Here is a 13,107-nt window from a genome sequence, read left to right on the forward strand (position 1 = left end):
TTCGCCCTGCGCCTTGCTTCGGGAGGAGGGGAGAGAGGACTGGTAATCCCCGATGCCCGAGCATAGGAGAACCAGGCCACACCATGCTACTCGCTTGCTCCAACCCACCCACTTATTTGACTGGAGTCTGCCTATTGCTGTCACATCCCTCTAACGCCAGGGTCAGGGTAAATTAGCGGGTTAAAGACGCGGCAAAACAGTTGGTTAAAAAGGTGATAATCGGGCCGCACATTACTGTATGGGAGCGAACAGCTAATCTGATCGTTTACATATCATATACATGCCGCGGGCATAAAGGGATACGCGTCGATTTAAAGAAGCGATAAAGATTGGTAAAAACGTATAGTGAATCGCGGGTTAGTCTTACACGGCCAAATTGTGGGTAGAAAGTGGGTTAGAAACAGGGTAACCACGGCCGCGCTTTACTGTATCGGCCTGTTTGCAAGCAAGAGAAGCTTGGTTCAAATTCTTTAAGACGTTATTTCTAGCTTCCAATTCACTCATGAGAAGAAATATGTGGATGGAGATTTAGAAAACTCTTCCTGCTGTTTTAACTGAACATTACCTGCCAATTCAAGAAAATTGGGGAAGTGCTGTGCTGTTGCCAAAATAATAAGTGAGTTAGTATCACATCTACTATATGACACATGCAGTGGAAGCAACTGAAAATTGACCTCGTGCTTAATGGCAAATACCTTTCATTTCTAAAAAACAAAGAGGAAATAGGAGAAAAATAAAAGAAACGGAATAATACATGAAGAAAACCTAAAATATGAATAGTGGAAGAGAGTCAAGGAAAAGACAAGTTGGTATTTTGAAGACCATGCAAAGTGCTACCTCTAAAGGGGTGAAAAACAACCTAGTTTGATTGAGTGGCAGCAATTATTATAGCCGCCATTGCCCATGTGCATAAGGCAAAAAGGCAATATCCTTAGCAGTGTGGTTTTAAAAATAAAGACCCTGTATGCTGTCAGCACATAGTCTCTACCTGGAGAATAAGAAAGGCAATTGGCGGGATATGGACAACAGTGACAAGCAGTGCTTGCACCTTTGCAGTGCTTTCTAATCATTAGATTTGCTTAAGTGTTTTGCGAAGTTCAAATGTAGTTAGGACCCTGCTGTTTGAAATTTAACACAGTCATTCGTGCTGCCTGCAGTAAGCATTGATTTGCCAAAATCTCACAAAAGCAGACTTGAGAAACTGAAGGGGAAAAAATAAATAATCAGTAAACTAATGCTACACCTAGAGAAGGCATTGCATTTTCAGAAATATAATAGTTGGTTGCTGGTGGCCATTGTTAACTTTTCTTCCTACTTGCTGTTAGAAGTGTTAATTAAAAATGTATTACTGGTTCTATTTGCAAATAGCAGGTGTACTTTTTTTCCCCATCTGTTTTGACTGTGTATTGTTCCATCACAGAACCATAGATGATACTGGAAGAAAAGGACCATTTGGTCCTTCATAATCTGCTCATTTGTAGTTACCTTCTGTGCGGCCAAAGTTCTAGGTCTACCTCTGTCCACCGCCACGGTCCCTTTCCGCTTTTCTCAAGCACATTTGATACTGTGCTACTGTTTAAGCTCTTATAACTACTAATGGAAGTCTGTCCCAGGTGTCCAACACCCTCTCAGTGAAAAATAATTTTCTCATGTGACTTTTGAGTTTGGCCCCCTTCAGTGTCATACGATCGCCCCTTGTGCTTTTCGCAGGATGGAAATCTCATCACGTGCAGGGCAAAGGGGAGCCTTGGGTTAGCTGGAACAGTTCTGGATTGTGAGTGTAATGGTGGATTGCTCCTTCTGCTGCATTACCACTTGGGGGGGCTTGGGCTCCTGCAGATGTGGATGAAGGATCTGGAAGAGAGGCTGCCTGGATGAGGCAGCACTACACACCCGGGAGGGGAAGATGTGGCTTGTTGTTGTTTATGCTTGTTGTTGGGCAGGATGCCGAGGAGAGGGAGCGCCCAGGGGCTTCATTTTTTGTGAGGTGCATTTGGTGCTTGGAGAGATGTTTGTAAGTTAGGGCTCCAAATGTCCCTTTTGGTATTACTGGGGATCTAGAGATTGGGAGGGGGTGGAGTGGGTGGTGGGAACACAAGAACACTACCACCACTGGTAACATCCACGCTGTCCCAGCCACTGGAACAACCTACCTTGGAATTCACTAAACAGCAATGCTTATTGCTACAGCTTACTGAATACCATGGGAATTAACCTGAGCTAATGCTTGCTGTTAACGCAGCTTAATAAATAGGCTTCTATGTTTCTAATAATAGTCCAGCACAGCACAACATCAAGAAACTGCTGCATTAAAAAAAAAAAATCTTAAGAAGGCAACTTCAGTATTGTATTCTCTTGTGATGCACACCCAGGAAAACGATTCCCATGTAGCCTTCTGGCCACATGTCATATATCATTGCTGTAACAGAGTTACTTTGGAAAATCTGGCAGCTGAGAATGCAGTTAGCTGAGAAATAACTAGGTAACGAGGCGTTTGAAGGAGAAGTGAGCGCCGACAAGGCAAGACTCTTTGTGTATTCTGACTTGCTGTTTGATTGAATACCCATTGGAAGAATGTCACTCAGATCAGCTGAATGGAGCAGGAAGTTAAAATTATTCAGAATACCCACATACCTGGGGGCTGTTTGGCCTGTCAGTTTTACTAAATGGTGCGGGCCTCATTATTCTCTCTCTCTCTCTCTCTCTGTCTGGCTATTTAAATAAGCACTATAGCTAGTATTTTAATAAATGGCACTTGAAACACCCTTATATACAAAATCAGCTTTGTTGCCATTGTGGAATGCTTCTTCCATTTGTCCATTTCAATTACAAAAACCCCAAAACAAAATCTATCACACTTCACATATTTATAAACCATGTGAGCCTCATATATAGCAATCATTCATGATTTAATGAATAAAAAAAACCTTAGAAATAACAATAAAAAAAGAGAAAACATCTTAATGGATAAACAGAAAAGTAAATTCATGGAAATGAAAACACTATTACATTCTGACAATAAAAGAAAGCTCAGACCCTGAGAATACATATGTTTAAGTAAACTGGAGAAGGAGGAGCAAAAACTGATGCATGAATTATTCAAGTAATGTTTTCAGTCTTATGTGATGGATTCACTTTTAGTATATTCACAAGTGAACAGCACTGGATGAGCCCATGCCAAGCATCTCAAAGATACTGACAATCAGACCTGACCATTAATTTAAGGACAAGGCAAGCTGACATATCAAGCAGGGAAAGATCAAGTTGCTACCTTCTAATTTTATCAGAAGTCTATCAAAGCATGTGAGGGTGGAAGGTGATCTATTAAAAAAATATTTCAAAAGGTTAGCTGACTTAAACATAGGGGTTATTATTTAACGGGATTCAGCCAGCTAGATAAGGTCTTCACTGGCTAGATCAAAGTCTTTGAAAATTGGACATCATCATCATCACTACTAAATTTAGCTGCATTTAGCTGACCAAACTCTGGATGGGCTTGGGGCAGCCAGAAAGTTAGGTAGCTAGCTCTGATTTCCAGAACATGACAGATTTGCCATGCTGGGTCAGACCAAAGGTTCTGGACCGCCGCTGAACGACCTCCTGCAGTCGATCTCCTGCCGGCGCCATTTTCCGTACGGAAAACGATTCGCGGCAGGAGATCGCTCCCGGACCCCCGCTGGACCCCCAGGGACTTTTGGCCAGCTTGGGGGGGCCTCCTGACCCCCACAAGACTTGCCAAAAGTCCAGCGGGGGTCCGGAACGACCTCCTGCAGTCGAATCGTGTTGGTCTATGGCCGCCGCCATTTTGCGGCCGCCATTTTGCAAAATGGCGCCGGCTGAAGACAACACAATTCAATTGCAGGAGCCCGTTCCGGACCGCCGCTGGACCCCCAGGTAATTTAAGGCATTGGGGGGGGGGGGGGGGTTCGGGAGGGTGGGGGATTTAATTTAAAGGGTCGGGGTGGGTTTTAGGGGGTTTTAGTGTGCCGGTTTTCCTGCCATTGGTTTAGGGCAAGTAAGTACTTCCCTCCCAAAGTTGATGAAGTATTAAGGCATTTGGGGTGGGGGATTTAATTTAAAGGGTCGGGGGTGGGTTTTAGGGGGTTTTAGTGTGCCGGCTCACGATTTTAACGATTTTCACGATATTTTAAACACCCAAACGGCAACAATACGATTCCCTCCCCCTCCCAGCCGAAATCGATCGTTAAGACTATCGAGGACACGATTCACATCTCTACTACTCAGTACATTTTGCAATCTAATTAGAATAACAATCTAGTCTGCCCTGTTTAAAATTTTCCCACCCAGGTTATTTTAACATAAAACCCAAATAGTTTTTCTTATTATATTAAGATTACAATAAGAATTCTCGGCCTCTGGATTTTTCTAAAACTAATATGTTCTTCTGTCTTTGCTAAAAGTAAGCATACGTTTTGAGAGCAGGATCTAATGTTGTTTCAGGGTTCATCCGCAAATAGCCCTGGTGTAAGAGTTGGATAGCAGCAAAGTTGTCGTCTTGCGTTTATATTGCTTTTTCACAAGGTCCCCAAGAACTTGCAGAGCAATATTCTAATTTCTTTTTTGTTTTTTTTATTTGTGGCCCAGGGAAGCCAGATTAAGACTAGCCTCTTTCCTACAATGATGCAAAAACTTAACCATTACATTCATTAAAAAAAAAAAATGTAAAGAAGTTTCCTTCAGCAGCTTACACAGTAAAGCAACTGATAACAGTAGAACCCTACAGGGAGATGGAAGAATCTGACTAACCAATGGTGATCACACAGGTGTGCCAATAATAGGCGGCAAAAATGTTCTGGTACATTCTAAAACATCTTATTTAGTATTTTAAGCACTGAATAATAAGATACTCCAGGCTGATCTTTAAGGACAATTAAACTCAGGCTGTTGAAAACAATTTGGCTTTCTGCCTCAAACCTTCACCAAATACATACACTATTTCTTTTATACATCCAATCTTGTTCTCTGAATATCATTCTGTCTTTATTTTTTAATCTTGGTAGTTTAACAAAACCTCTCGCCATTTACAGAGCGTTCTAGCTCTACTTGTTTCAGAGCAACTAAATGTAATTTTTAACTTAAGGGGTGAAATAACTGAAAATCCACAGTGCCAGTATAATAAAATGCATTCTGCTTCCACTTTTCAATCATTTTTAGTTTTTAATTTTTCTAAATGCCCTAGTATGAATAAATGTGTTTTTTTTTTTAATAAAGTAAAACACCATTACAGAAAGTATTTGTTAATGTTGTCCGATAGTACTGTACCAGTAACCAACCTTTCCAGGATCCCACTCTTGGGTTTTCGTTTGTAGCTTTAGAAGTTCATATGTTGATTCAAATGTTTCTGTCTCTGGTTTAGGAAATCCAGGAAGTGCATTATGTAGTTGAAAACCAAATAGCTCCAGCCAACTTCCAATGTCTATAAAGCAAAAATAACAATTACAAAAATGGTTGCAAATTTTAACTCTGTAGTGGTTACAGATATATGATGAATACAGTAGACATGAATAGGTAAAAATTCCCCAATCTTAGTTGTTCACATTGTGATAATCTCAACTTGCTAAATAATTTTATATGTACTAACAAAAGCATTAGTTATTTGGATGCCCTCCTTTCATGTAAAGCTTCTCTAGTTCTGTAAGGAGGAGACACATGCAAGCTATTGGTTGTATGATTAATGCAGCAAATTATGTGTATTTTCAACAGATACATATGCATATTATAATTTCTTTATGAGACTATTGTTACAGTTTTGGCTGCAGTGCAACCGCCTCACCACCAGGGGTCCCTCTAGTGCTGGCTTTCCGGACAGGCCCAGTCCATCTTATCTGTCCACTCTGTGCTCTGGGTGTGTCCTTATAACCCTGCCTGACAGTTGCCTCGGTGCTTTGGCATCGAGCTCACCTGGGCTCCCTGCTCTAGCCTTGCGCGGCCTTCGGGCCTTTCCTTGCCTTGCCCTGCGCGGCCTTCGGGCCTCCTTCCTCGTTGTTCTCACCTGGCCTACGGGCCTTCTGACCTGCTTGCTCTGCTTACGGTGTGTGGCCTACGGGCCTTCTGTGTGTGTGTGGCCTACGGGCCTTCTGACCTGCCCTGCTCTGCTTATGGTGTGTGGCCTACGGGCCTTCTGTCTGTGTGTGTGGAGCCTACGGGCCTTCTGACCTGCCTTGCCCCGCTTATGGTGTGTGGCCTACGGGCCTTCTGTGTGTGTGTGGCCTACGGGCCTTCTGACCTGCCCTGCTCTGCTTATGGTGTGTGGCCTACGGGCCTTCTGTCTGTGTGTGTGGAGCCTACGGGCCTTCTGACCTGCCTTGCCCCGCTTATGGTGTGTGGCCTACGGGCCTTCTGTGTGTGTGTGGCCTACGGGCCTTCTGACCTGCCCTGCTCTGCTTATGGTGTGTGGCCTACGGGCCTTCTGTCTGTGTGTGTGGAGCCTACGGGCCTTCTGACCTGCCTTGCCCCACTTATGGTGTGTGGCCTACGGGCCTTCTGTGTGTGTGTGGCCTACGGGCCTTCTGACCTGCCCTGCTCTGCTTATGGTGTGTGGCCTACGGGCCTTCTGTCTGTGTGTGTGGAGCCTACGGGCCTTCTGACCTGCCTTGCCCCGCTTATGGTGTGTGGCCTACGGGCCTTCTGTGTGTGTGTGGCCTACGGGCCTTCTGACCTGCCCTGCTCTGCTTATGGTGTGTGGCCTACGGGCCTTCTGTCTGTGTGTGTGTGGCCTACGGGCCTTCTGAATTGCCTTGCCCCGCTTATGGTGTGTGGCCTACGGGCCTTCTGTGTGTGTGTGGCCTACGGGCCTTCTGACCTGCCTTGCCCTGCTTACTGTGCCCTGACCCAGCCTGAACTTAGACTCTGCTCATTGCCGCCTGCCCTGACCCAGCCTGAACTTAGACTCCTTGCATTGCTGCCTGCCCTGACCCAGCCTGAACTTAGATTCTGCTCATTGCCGCCTGCCCTGACCCAGCCTGAACTTAGACTCTGCTCCTTGCTGCCTGCTCTGACCCAGCCTGAACTAGACACTGCTTATTGCTGCCTGCCTTGACCCAGCCTGGAATCAGACACTGTTTCTAGCTTCCTGTCTCTCTCCACCTGGAGCCACCCTGCTGGGTGGTGTTCACGCCTCCTGACCGGAGCCCAAGCGTAACAGTATGCCGAAGCCATCAAATTTCCAGGGGAAGAGATGGTCTGTGTCCTGCCGGTGAGTCAACTTTTTCACTAATTCAAGATGCCTCCTTCTTTAAAGTTTTATACCTGCAATTCCTGTCAAACTTTGAATTATCCAAGCTATCAGAACTGTCTAGCCTGTGAACTTGTTGGTCAGGAACACTGGTCATGCAATAATTGCAACAAGAAAAATGTCTCTGTCTATCAGGAATGTTTGAACTGTCTGGCTCCTAAACCAGGGTGGTGGAAATGCTCCTGTCTTCCGTGTTTGTTACCACCAGGCAGACCCTGCCCCCGGTGTTCTGCTCTAGGACCAGCTGTGCCATTAAAAAAAGCTATCAGCTCTCCTAACCAGTATTCTGTTTCTGGCTCAACTAAAACAGACATTTTTGCTGGCAGTTTGTGGATAGAAAAACCCAGGACTTACCTGGCCAAGAAGGCTTCTGTGACACCAGTGCTAGAGCCTCAGGAACAGGTTTCTCTCAAACGGAGAGAGTTGATTAACTCTAGCAGGGCTCTGCTGCCCACAGCTGCTGTTGAGACACTAACGAGCACATTCCCTAGACGTCCTAGAACTGCCTGTGCCTTCTCTAAACTGCTCCTCCAGAAACAAAATAAGGAGCCTCAGAGTGTGGCTCGAGGTATCAAGCCCACAGCAGTGCTACTTGAGTCTTCTATGTGCACTGCTTCAAACCTTGCTGCTCTGCCATCTGAGCCTGTTGCATCACCCCAGGAGGGGGCCAAGCCTGCTACATCGCCCCAAGAGGGGGCCAAGCCTGCTGCATCACCCCAGGAAGGGGCCAAGCCTGCTACATCGCCCCAAGAGGGGGCCAAGCCTGCTACATCACCCCAAGAGGGGGCCAAGCCTGCTGCATCGCCCCAAGAGGGGGCCAAGCCTGCTGCATCGCCCCAAGAGGGGGCCAAGCCTGCTGCATCACCCCAGGAGGGGGCCAAGCCTGCTGCATCGCCCCAAGAGGGGGCCAAGCCTGCTGCGTCGCCCCAAGAGGGGGCCAAGCCTGCTGCGTCGCCCCAAGAGGGGGCCAAGCCTGCTGCGTCGCCCCAAGAGGGGGCCAAGCCTGCTGCGTCGCCCCAAGAGGGGGCCAAGCCTGCTGCATCGCCCCAAGAGGGGGCCAAGCCTGCTGCCTCGCCCCAAGAGGGGGCCAAGCCTGCTGCCTCACCCCAAGAGGGGGCCAAGCCTGCTGCATCGCCCCAGGAGGGGGCCAAGCCTGCTGCATCGCCCCAAGAGGGGGCCAAGCCTGCTGCATCGCCCCAGGAGGGGCCAAGCCTGCTGCATCACCCCAAGAGGAGGCCAAGCCTGCTGCATCGCCCCAAGAGGGGGCCAAGCCTGCTGCATCACCCCAAGAGGGGGCCAAGCCTGCTGCATCACCCCAAGAGGGGGCCAAGCCTGCTGCATCACCCCAAGAGGGGGCCAAGCCTGCTGCATCGCCCCAAGAGGGGGCCAAGCCTGCTGCATCGCCCCAGGAGGGGGCCAAGCCTGCTGCATCGCCCCAGGAGGGGGCCAAGCCTGCTGCATCGCCCCAGGAGGGGGCCAAGCCTGCTACATCGCCCCAAGAGGGGGCCAAGCCTGCTGCATCGCCCCAAGAGGGTTCCAAGCCTGCTGCATCGCCCCAGGAGGGGGCCAAGCCTGCTGCATCGCCCCGAGAGGGGTCCGATCCTGCCACAACGCCCGGAGAGGTGTTCCAGCCTGCTGTTTCATCCCGAGAGGGGCCCAAACCTGCTGCACTACCCCGAGAAGAGCCTGCTAAACCGGTCCTGCTGCCACCCCCGGAGGGGCTCAAACCGGTACCACTAACAGACTTTCTAACTCAGCCATCTGAGCCTGTTGAATGGCTCCAGCTGTTGTTGCCCTCGGAGGGGCCAGATCTCATCTTTGAGTACCCCCTGCTAAGATGGGACCCAGGAGGAGGGGGAGGCCTTGAGGAGGGGGTACTGTTACAGTTTTGGCTGCAGTGCAACCGCCTCACCACCAGGGGTCCCTCTAGTGCTGGCTTTCCGGACAGGCCCAGTCCATCTTATCTGTCCACTCTGTGCTCTGGGTGTGTCCTTATAACCCTGCCTGACAGTTGCCTCGGTGCTTCGGCATCGAGCTCACCTGGGCTCCCTGCTCTAGCCTTGCGCGGCCTTCGGGCCTTTCCTTGCCTTGCCCTGCGCGGCCTTCGGGCCTCCTTCCTCGTTGTTCTCACCTGGCCTACGGGCCTTCTGACCTGCTTGCTCTGCTTACGGTGTGTGGCCTACGGGCCTTCTGTGTGTGTGTGTGGCCTACGGGCCTTCTGACCTGCCCTGCTCTGCTTATGGTGTGTGGCCTACGGGCCTTCTGTCTGTGTGTGTGGAGCCTACGGGCCTTCTGACCTGCCTTGCCCCGCTTATGGTGTGTGGCCTACGGGCCTTCTGTGTGTGTGTGGCCTACGGGCCTTCTGACCTGCCCTGCTCTGCTTATGGTGTGTGGCCTACGGGCCTTCTGTCTGTGTGTGTGGAGCCTACGGGCCTTCTGACCTGCCTTGCCCCGCTTATGGTGTGTGGCCTACGGGCCTTCTGTGTGTGTGTGGCCTACGGGCCTTCTGACCTGCCTTGCCCCGCTTATGGTGTGTGGCCTACGGGCCTTCTCTGTGTGTGTGGCCTACGGGCCTTCTGACCTGCCTTGCCCTGCTTACTGTGCCCTGACCCAGCCTGAACTTAGACTCTGCTCATTGCCGCCTGCCCTGACCCAGCCTGAACTTAGACTCTGCTCATTGCCGCCTGCCCTGACCCAGCCTGAACTTAGACTCTGCTCATTGCCGCCTGCCCTGACCCAGCCTGAACTTAGACTCTGCTCCTTGCCGCCTGCTCTGACCCAGCCTGAACTAGACACTGCTTATTGCTGCCTGCCTTGACCCAGCCTGGAACCAGACACTGTTTCTAGCTTCCTGTCTCTCTCCACCTGGAGCCACCCTGCTGGGTGGTGTTCACGCCTCCTGACCGGAGCCCAAGCGTAACAACTATCATAAATATCATATACTAACTCCACTTCGTCCACATTTATCCTCCAGACCCATCAGAAATGCCTACAAAGGCACACTAGTCGCAGCTCCAGTTAAATCAACACTAAGAAAAAGAGTACTCTCATCTGCGGGACCCCATCAATGGAATGATCTCCCACCAGACCTACGCCTCGAACCCAGTCTACCAGAGTTCAAGAAAAGGTTAAAAACCTGGCTCTTTAGGCAGGCTTTCCAATTACCAGAGTGTAACTAAGCTCCTCCTCCTGACTCTCAGATCCTTTCATTATATTCTGGTATAATATTATATTCTGGTATAATGTTTTGTAGCCCGGTTGTTGCTACTAAAGTTCTTTGTAAAAAGTTGAACACACGCTCTGTTTAATATCAATTGTTAACTATTATGGTTCTATGTTTCTTGTAATAAGCCCAGGGTGGAACATCCCATCCAGGGTATCTTATTGTTTAATGTAAACCGGACTGATTTGTATTGTATACAGGAATTCCGGTATATAAAAATTAAAAATAAATAAATAAATAAATAACTATCATCTTCACAAAATTGGAATACTTGACTAACTATTCATATAAGTACAGCAGTGTTCAAGTTTGTAGGTATCATATCATAATAATATGCAAGAAATCACTCTATTGGGATAATTTGTATTATAGAGCAATTTTAACATGTAACGTAGAAGTTAAATACTACAGTGCTTATACAATTGAGCTGTTTGTTTTGAAATGTGCTATTTTTGCTCTAGATTGTACAAAGTAATAGAAAGCTTAGAAGTCAGAAATCTTACATATACTTTACGAGGCCAATATTCAAAGTGCATTTAGCATTAGATAACCAATAAGTAGGTTTTATCCAGCTATCTAGCGGGCTGCTGAATATCTGTTTATATTCAACGGCCACTAGATAGCCAGATAACTCACTTATTCAGCTAGCTCTTAGTCAGGCAGATAGTGGATAGACAGTGGGCGGATCAGGGAGGCGCTACTTAGCAGGATAACTTATCTAAGTCGCGATATTAAGGCTAAGCCGGATAAGTTGTCCGTCTAAGTTAGTCTCGCTCAATAGCAGATCTAAACTTAGACGGATACAACTTATCCAGCCAAGTAGTGGTTTCTACGCGGATAATCGTAGCACAGCCATGCCGCTGAATATGCCTTGCAACTTATCCGGCTGAGGTACATATCCTGCTAACTCTGAATATCTAACCCTATGGGTATTATCATATAACTCTCAACTTCTAAAAATATGAAAGGACCTGTGATAAATACAGTAGATATACTCATATGACTTTCCAGTGCTTTGTGGAAAAATACATACACAAATCAATGGTACAGGAGAGATGGAGGTAAAAAATAAAATAAACAATTGAATGCTCTCTTCAGTATTAGCCAACATATTCTCATATTTACCTGTAGTGTACTGAGCAACATCTTGAATCTTGCCAACTGGGTAGTTGTTTTCAAATGAATACAAATTAAATGGCTTGGGGCTGGTGTTTAATTTATTCCATATTTGATGATTGGGTGTGGCCCAGCGACCTGCAACAACATCATAATCCCTTTGACCGAGATGCACTAATTTAGTTAGAGAATCGTACAGACCTCCATAAAAACCAACGATAACTTGGAAATCTGTATTAGTGTCCAGATAGATATCTCCATATGGTGTATACAGAATTTCTTTTATTACTTGCCCACGGCTGCTAAACACAGCTAATGGAGTTCCTGTATTGTCACATGCAACATAATATTCTTCTCCGCTGCTTAATTCCATAGCAATCAGATGACCTTGAAGATCATAATACAGGGATGTTATCTCAGAGCTGGAATGATTGTATAGGTGAGTAACTCTAATTGGGTTAGCAAGGTCAGCATAGAAAAACTGCAAGTGTAATCCAAGGTTTGACTTGCTTGCAACTCGTCGCCCAAGTCCATCATAGCGGTAATGTACATTCCAACCAGAAACCTTATTGTAAGCCTTATTTAGCAAACCATTGGAGTTGTACTCAAAAATGTCATTGCCTCGTTGCCTGAGGAAGCCATCTTCATCCATTTTATACTGAATTTCTCCCAGTCTAGTGATGCGGTCTCCAAGGTCATACCTTAGAGGTGTAAGACGTGCACTGTTTCCATGACTAAGCAAGTTGATATTTCCATTTAGGTCATAACTATAACGCCACTGGGGTTTCTCATTAACGGAGACAGTCTGAAGCTGCCCATCAGCATCATATTCATAGAAATACCTTGTTATATTTGCATCAACACCTACCCTTATGTCACAAACTACCATGCGACCCATAGTATCATACTGAATGGTCATCCAATAAGCAATGGCTTTCAAAATTTCATACTGTACTTCAATGACTTGACCATTGGAACTGAAAATCTTAGTATGCTTCATCATAGAAGTGGTTATAACCTGATTTAAATCATAATTGATGACACTGAACTTTCCAAACTGTTCAGTCCTTCCAGAGACATCAACATACCGATACAGGTCTATAGGAAGGGGAGTTTCGTTTATCATTGCCTGCATACTGGTGACTCGGAAGTTGTTGTAACTGTAGTCAAACCGGGCATTTACAAGTCCTTCTTCACTAAATCTGAAAATCTGACGACCAACCAGAGGACCTAATTATAAAAAATAAAATAATACAGCTATGAATTTAACACAGTATGTAATTCAATGAAAGAAAAACAGTCATTAAAACAAATATAAATGCAGACCCAAATCTAATTTGTGAATGCTACTGATGATTTTTAATTAGTATAATTTACTGATTTTATCATTGGTTCTAGACTATGTTACTCATTGCACTATATAAAAGTATTCACACTGGGGCGGATTTTCATACTCCGCGAATAGGCCTACTTTTGTTTGCGCTCCAGGCGCAAACAAAAGTACGCTGGATTT

The 13,107-nt window shown here is 46.6% G+C and overlaps 1 protein-coding gene across 1 annotated transcript in view; it reads right to left on the bottom strand.

The window, feature by feature from the left end:
- The window catches only part of LOC115094623 (teneurin-1-like), a 78,924-nt gene that overhangs the window by 2,348 nt on the left and 63,469 nt on the right, over window positions 1–13,107 (bottom strand). Inside the window, exons 4-5 of the mRNA XM_029607877.1 lie at window positions 11,604–12,824; window positions 5,295–5,437 (exon numbers count right to left, since the gene is read on the bottom strand). Of these exons, the coding sequence (XP_029463737.1) occupies window positions 5,295–5,437; window positions 11,604–12,824 (1,364 nt within the window). The remainder of the gene's footprint in view (window positions 1–5,294; window positions 5,438–11,603; window positions 12,825–13,107) is intronic.

Source organism: Rhinatrema bivittatum, chromosome 6 (genome assembly GCF_901001135.1).
Source record: "Rhinatrema bivittatum chromosome 6, aRhiBiv1.1, whole genome shotgun sequence".
Classification (NCBI taxonomy): Eukaryota; Metazoa; Chordata; class Amphibia; order Gymnophiona; family Rhinatrematidae; genus Rhinatrema; species Rhinatrema bivittatum.